Source organism: Ochotona curzoniae, unplaced genomic scaffold (genome assembly GCF_017591425.1).
Source record: "Ochotona curzoniae isolate NIBS_2020 unplaced genomic scaffold, NIBS_Ocur_1.0 contig_605, whole genome shotgun sequence".
Classification (NCBI taxonomy): domain Eukaryota; kingdom Metazoa; phylum Chordata; class Mammalia; order Lagomorpha; family Ochotonidae; genus Ochotona; species Ochotona curzoniae.
In genome coordinates, this window is record NW_024466491.1 from 3,679,574 (window position 1) to 3,686,955 (window position 7,382).

Below are 7,382 nucleotides of genomic sequence, written 5' to 3' on the forward strand. Positions count from 1 at the left end.
GACCAGTGCCCCTGTGGGATCCTGGCACACACAAACTAAGGTCTTAGTCACTAGGCTAGCTCAACAGGCCCACCTCATGTTTCTTTTCTCCTGCAAGGTGCATCCCGGGTATTGAACCGCAACAAGCAGCCGCTGGAAAGCGAGACGCCCTCCTTGGTTCTTATCAGCTTTCTGTGTCACTTCTGGGTGGAGGTGGTGGTGGGAGGGAGCAAGGCAGTGGACTTCCGGGCCCGAGTGGGAGTGGAGGCTAGGAGGTGAAATGGGGAGATGCTGGTGGTGGCATTGGGGGTGAAAGAGGAAACTGTGCAGATAAAATTCTCAGAAGCTGCAAAGTAGGTCTGTGGCCAGCGCTGGGGGCGCCGGGGGCGCTGGGGGCGCCAAGGGCTTCCTGCTGCCACGCCTTATCTGAGCCCACAGGGAGGTTCCAGCTCTCCTCTGGGCCCCTCCTCCTGCTGCAAGGCATCACGCCCCATCTGCTCCGTGGGCCACTCATCCCATCCCTCTCTCTCTCTCTCCATTGTCCCGCTCGCTCGCTCCTCTCACCTCCTCTTCAAGGCGTGGGGCGCTCCTCCTCCCCCCTGTCCCCCCCCCCCAAGTTTGGAGACTAAACTTAGCAAGCTGCTCCAGCCCCAGGCGGAAGTCGGTGGCTTGTATAAATGCACTGTCCTGACACTTAGGTCTCCTCATCAAAGCCACGGAAATAGAAAGACCATGATGAGAGAACAGAGGAAACTCCGGCGGGGGCTGGGGCTGGGCACTGGGGCTGGGGGCGGGGGGCAATGGCTCTCGCCTCCCACCTGCCAGCCAGAGCAGGGCAGAAAGGGACACACTTTCCCGGACTCAGCGGCCACCCTTGGTGGAAGCGGTCAGCCCCTCGGCCACCTTGTCAGAGACGTGCCTGGTCTACACAAGGCAGCCTCCCCCGCCCCACACACACACACGCTGTCCTCTCTGACACACTGCTTAAGCGCCTACTGTCTACCGGGTGCTATCACAGACAGTTCTAGGGTCGGCGTGGCGCATTAGCCTGGGGAAGCCACCACTTATGACACCAGCATCCCATAGGGTCACCGGTTCAGGTCCTGGCTGCCCCACTGCCCATCCAGCTCCCTGCTAAGGCTTCTGGGAAAGCAGCAGAAGCTGGTCCCAAGTACTGGACCCCTACACTCACACATAGGGGAGACCTAGAGGAAGCCCCCTGGGGTCTACGTGCCTCAGATCTGGCTGCTGTGGCCACTTGGGGAGTGAACAAGTGGGTGGAAGATGTATCAATTTCTCCATCTCTCTCAGTCTACCTTTCAAATAAAAACGATCTTTAAAAAAAGTGCTTTCCACGCCTGCTCTGCTCTTGTCTTACAACGAACATAGGGCAAGCAAGCACTGTTGTCATTCTATCAGCTATCCCTGGACGAGCAGCCTGAGGCCCCGGCAGCTGTTAGGGCTGGCTCCAGGTCCTGGAGGGCAGGAGTCGGGGTGGAGCCAGGAGCACCTCAGCTAGCCGCTGGTCTCCCTCCCTGCTGCGTGATGACAGCCACAGTGTCGACAATCCCCATGGATGCCACGTGCTCACCGCTGGGACCCCCAGAGTCCCAGGGACTCAGACCTCCCTCCAGCCACTACACGGAAACTTCCTTCCACCCTCTGATTTGGACAAAGTGTCAGGATCGGCTCCCTTTCCTGCCCCCACCCCACCCATCATCCTGTGCTCCTGAATTTAGGTCAGCAGCCAGCCAGGCTCCTTGTGTGTCTATCAGCCGGTGTGGGTCATGCCATCCATGCCTCTGCCGCTGTGGACCCTTGCCCATCACCCAGTGTGGTCCACATCCCCCAAAAACCAGGCAGAGGGGCCTGGTGCGGTAACCTAGTGGCTAAAATGCTCAGGATCCCATATGGGTGCCGATTCTAATCCCGGCTGCTCCACTTCCCATCCAGCTCCCTGCCTGTGGCCTAGGAAGGTAGTCCAGGACAGCCCAAAGCCTTGGGACCCTGCACCCCTGTGGGAGACCCAGAAGAGGCTCCTGGCTCCTGGCTTTGAATCGGCTCAGCTCCGCCCGTGTGGCTGCTTGGTGAGTGAATCATCGGATGGAAGATCTTCCTCTCTGTCTCACCTCCTCTCTGTTTATCTGTCTTTGCAGTAAAAATAAATAAATCTTTCTTTCTTTCTTTTTTTTTAAAGAACCAGACAGAGCCGGGTACAATTGCTCACCATCTTTATTTCAAAGACCCGCGGCCGGGGGAGACATAGTTTGGAACGAGGTCTGGTCCCAACCCCAAGCCGTGTGTGTGTGTATGTGTATGTGTGTGTGTGTGTGTGTAGCTCGCTCTGACAGTGATGTGGACACCCCATGTGACGGACCAGTCTTCCTCACTGCCTTTCTCTGCATCCATCCAGCCACAAGCACGTTCCTGAAGACCTGCTGCGTGGCCGGGTCCCCGGACAGGACACCACAAATGTCTACACTGCAGTGACTGGCGAACCCTACATACAGGTCTTTGAGTGCTGGTGGGGGGCATGACACTGGCAGTAAGCTCTCCACCTGGAGCCCTCGACCCCACCCACACAGTCTCATTCTTGTCCAGGGAAAATGCATAAATACCCATCCCGTGTCCCTTCCTCCTGAATGTCAGGAAAACCAGCTAGCTGGACCCCCATGCCTAAGGAGTCACAGAGGTCCCTACCCCCCAAAGTCTCTGGGGCCGGGGCTGGGGGGTTGTGACTATAGACCACCTGTCGTGTCTTTCGTCTTCCCAAAGTGCCTGTCGTCCCTGGGCTGGGCCCCTCCCTGGGGTCTCAGCGAGTCGCACTCCTCACACCATGAAGGCACCAAAGTAGGAGCGGGTTCCGTCCCGCAGGTGCACCAGCTGCTCCTCCAGCACGCGCACCACCACCTCCTCGCCGGCCTCCAGGTGCACCACGCCGCCCAGGAAGCTGCTGTCCCACCACACGCGGGGGCTGGCTGTCCGCCTGCAGGGTGACCGCCGGCTGACCAGCAGCTCCAGCTCCTCTGGGTAGCGAGACGTGCGCTTGTAGAGTCCGTGCGTCACGGGCCGGTCCATGGAGAGTCCCTGCGGGCAGCCCACGCCGCCCAGCTGCACCTTGGAGTAGATGTAATAATAGCCAGCTTGCGTGGTCACCAGGGCCCCGTCGTGGTAGCTGAGACCTCTGAGGAACGCCAGCCCCAGCTGCGTCTCCCACAGTAGGGGACCTCCTGTGCTTGCCAAGCTGGAGTTGGCCCCTGGGAGAAGAGAGAGAGAGAGAGAGAGAGAGAGGAGACAGGTGGTTAGCATGGTCAGCACAGCTCTGGTTTCTGCTGTGCGCCCCCTACCCCGTCTCTGAGCCTCCATCTCTACGCCAGTAAGGACCAATTCCCATCACCATGGCGAGTTGCCCAAAAGAACTTGTTCTGCCCAGGGGCAATTCAGAAACTCAGTTAAAGGATCCCCAAACGGGCAAGTGGCAGAGGGGCCCCCGTAGAGAGACTCTGTGTGTGTGTGTGTGTGTGTGTGCGCGCCTCTGCTTCCCTTCCAGTGAAGTGGAATGAGCGCCAACAGCCTCATCCAGGATCGAACCAACTCCTCCATGCCCGGCACCTTACACGCCGTGACACGAGAAAGGCGTCCTGAGAAAGCTTTTGCGAATAAGGTTGGAGATGTTCTAGCTCCTGTCCCCACCCCTCATCCGTGACCTCACATGCTGGGGAGTCAGGGTCCACCACAGTCAGTGGGGATCTGTGAATCAACAGAATGTTCTAGAATGTTCTAGAAAGCAGCGATTTGTAACTGGTAAGAATTTCTTTCTTTCTTTCTTTCTTTTTTTTGATGGCATGTGATGACAGTGGTTTTTTTTTTTTCCTTTGATCATCTGTTATCACTTTTTATCTTTTATTGGGCCCAATTCATCAGGCCAACACTACCCCAGGTAGGTGTGTATAGGAAAAACAAAAGACAAAAACCAGAGCCTACAAGAATCTGCTCTGGAATGGAAAGGAAAGTTCCTTTTGGTCCAAAAAATACATTTAAAAAAAAAAATGGAAGCCACACATCCAAAAAGTTTTCAAAACCCCTCTAAGTGAAAGCATATTATGAAAAAAAAAAACCCTGCATGCATTTTTGGCTTTCATTTTTGCACTGAAATAACCTTGTCTTTTCATTTCATTTTTTCCTTCAAACTTACTCAAATTTGCTCCTGGAGGATTTGGTACTGGTAGGGTTTTGGGTATCCTCTAGGGGTTCTGGAACTTTCTTTTCTATGGACAGGAAGGTTCCGGAACCTCCTTCCCTACAGACAGGAAGGTTCTGGAACTTTCTTCCCTACAGACAAGAAGGTTCTAGAACTTTCTTCCCTACAGACAGGAGGGTTCTGGAACCTTCTTTCCCTATGACAGGAGGCTTGTGGACAGCATAGCAAAGCAAGAGTGAGTGAAGGCAGGAATTGTCCTGCCCCATCAAAGCATATGACCACTCCCCCACCTAACCTTCCCTTCAGCTCCCCCCCCTCACCTGTCAGGTGTGCCGCTGGGCTGGCCTTGTGCGATCTGTGTTCTGGGGAGACAGGGCCAGAAGTTAGCAGGGGGCAGTCCCCGTCGGCTACCTCCCCTTCCGGAGTGACCCGCAGTTCTGCTTCTCGGGGCCTGCGGGTGGGGCACCTGTGGGGCTGGGCCGCTTGCCTAAAGCATGTTGCGCAATGGAGGTGGTAGGCCACGCGGGAGGGAGGGACCCAGAGACCCACCCCCTCCCCAGGGAGCCGGGGGCCCACTCACCTTGGATGAGCTGCTCCCAGGAGCCCGTGTCTTGGTCCTGAAAGGGCAGAAGGAGACCGTGGTGAGGACCCGCCGCCGCTGAGGAGGGTCAGCCATTCGGCCCATGGCCACGGGCTTACGCACAGAACCATATGCACATGTGTGCACACACACACACATACACGCCTCTCAAACACATCTCCCACACACATCTCCCACACACATACACACCTCACACACCCCATCCAGCTGCCTCAGTGCCTCAATGTCCCTCTCTGACACTGCTGAAGTTACAAATAGGCAATGGGCACTGGTTCATATCCCAGCTGCTCCACTTCCCATCCAGCTCCCTGCCTGTGGCCTGGGAAAGCAGTGGAGGACGGCCCAAAGCCTTGGGGCCCTGCACCCACGTGGGAGACCCGGAAAAAGCTCCTGGCTCCTGGCTTCGGATCAGCTCAGCTCCAGCCATTGCAGCCACTTGGGGAGTGAAACAGTGGATGGAGAATATTTCTTTTTGTATATCTGACTTTCCAAGAAAAATAAATAACTCTTAAGAAAAGTGTCTGCTTATGATCTAATTGACCAGAACCTGTGCATGCAAGCACCAGTCCAGGGCATGGACGCCTACCACTGGGATAGGACTTCAGCCTTAATTTCTTAAATTTTTAAAAATGATGGATTTTGTTTATCTATGAAAGGCATATAGAGAGATCTTCCACCCTCTGGTTTACTCCTCAAATGTTTGCAACATCCAGAGCTGGGTTAGGCTGAAGTCAGGTGCCAGAAGCCCCCTCTGGGTCTCCCACGTGGGGTCCAAGCACATGGACCATTCTCCACTCCCTTCCCAGGTGCCTGAGCAGGGAGCTGGATGGCAAGTTGAGCAGCCAGGACTCGAACCAGCAATGTTCAAGCAATGAACCAGCAATGATACGGGATGCTGGTGTCGCAAGCTACGCGTTTATCCATCACGCCGCAGCATGGCCTGCCATCCTTAGTGGCACACGTGTGGGCTTAATGATAGGCACAAAACCACGCGGGGGGGGGGGGTGGATGGCTTCAGGTTCCACACAGAGTCAGGTACACGACACCCTGAGCACGGATGGCAGACAGCCAAGTACACACGCACGGCCGGGGGGCATGTGCATGCAGCCACATGGCCAGTAGGTTCAGACAGAAACATGTGGGGACCCAGCACGCTGAAGGGCAAGACCACATGGGCACGGCATCTGACGCCCCGACTCCCAGACCATCCCAGCCACCCCAGCTGGGGCGGGGGGTTCCACCAGCCCCGAGAGAATTACAGACAACATCCCAGGAACCAGGGTTACCTCACCAATCCAGCTGGCTCTCCGGGAATCGAGCATGTTCCCTGGGGACCACCAAGCACCCCAAGTCTCACTTTGTTCTCCAGAAAGTGTGCTGCTGCTTGTACCTCATTTAATCTTTTTTCTTGGAAAGTCACATTTACAAAGAGAGAAGGAGAGACAGCGAAAGATCCTCCATCCACTGGTCCCCTCCCCAAGTGGCTGCAGTGGACAGAGCTGAGCCGATCCGAAGCCAGGAGACAGGAGCTTCTTCCGGGTCTCCCACGTGGGTGCAGGGTCCCAAGGCTTTGGGCTGTCCTCCACTGCTTTCCCAGGCCATAGGCAGGGAGCTGGGTGGGAAGTGGAGCAGTTGGGATACGAAACCGGCGCCCATATGGGATCCCGGTATGTGCAAGGTGAGGGTTTTGACCACTAGGCTACTGTGCCGGGGGCCCCTGTACCCCAATTTTACATATGAATAATTTAGCTTTTGAGAGGTGAATTTACTACTGCTCTTACTTATTTGAAAGGCAGAGAAGAATACACACACACACACACACACACACACACACAGATTCCATTTGCTCATTCAGCCCTGAACAGCCAGCACTGGGTTGCGGCTCAAGCTGGGAACTCTCAGCTCGCTCCAGGTCACCCACGTGGGCAGCAGGAACCCAATCACTTGAGCCACTGTCCCCTGCTGCTACCCAGGCTGTGTGGGCAGGACGTTGGAGTCATGAGTTGGAGCTGGGATTCGAACCCAGATCCTTGGATGTAGAACCAAACTTCCCTCTCCACTCCGCTCGCCCTCCCCAACCTCAGGGCCAAGCTAGACCTTTTGGGGTGTGACCCACCAGCCTTCCACCCTGCTTGGGGCCCCACTCACCGGCAAGCGCATGCCCAATTCTCCCAGGCGCTGGTGCAGCTGCAGGAGGAACCAGCCCTGCACGGCCAGCCCGCTCCCCAGCAGTAAGAGCAGCAGCCCCAGGCCCACGCGGGCCGCGCTGCACGGCTGTCTCCGGCGGCTTCGTCCCAGCCTGGTGAATGGAATGTCCGTCTGCCCGTCCACCACGAACACCGAGGGACGTACTGTCATCTCCTCCATGCCTGTCATAGATGAGACGACTCCCCCACCCCCGCCACCTTCCCTGCCCGCCACGGGTCGTCCAAGGGCCGGGCTGGCACGCCTGGGTACTTTGAGCTGGGAGGAAACCACAATTGCCCAACGTGCTTCGTGTGCTTTGCCTGCTGTGGAAGCCACCCGCAGGGCCCCAGGGGGGCCGCCTTTAGACCTGGGGCTCGGCCCCTCCCCTTTCCCGCTGTACCCTCCTCTTCTTCC

The 7,382-nt window shown here is 56.7% G+C and overlaps 1 protein-coding gene across 2 annotated transcripts; it reads right to left on the bottom strand.

Moving 5' to 3' along the window:
- Positions 1-2,452: 2,452 nt before the first annotated feature.
- On the bottom strand, positions 2,453-7,274 carry TNFSF14 (TNF superfamily member 14). Of its 2 annotated transcripts, none has more exons than XM_040990934.1 (4): positions 7,038-7,274; positions 4,761-4,797; positions 4,501-4,542; positions 2,453-3,236 (listed from the first exon to the last, which is right to left on the bottom strand). In XM_040990934.1, the coding sequence occupies exons 1-4, from the start codon at positions 7,155-7,157 to the stop codon at positions 2,809-2,811; spliced, it is 627 nt and encodes a 208-aa protein (XP_040846868.1). In that variant the 5' UTR covers positions 7,158-7,274; the 3' UTR covers positions 2,453-2,808. The 2 variants fall into 2 exon arrangements, with proteins under 2 accessions (XP_040846868.1, XP_040846867.1); XM_040990933.1 differs by having other exon boundaries at positions 6,930-7,274.
- Between the last annotated feature and the right edge of the window lie 108 nt (positions 7,275-7,382).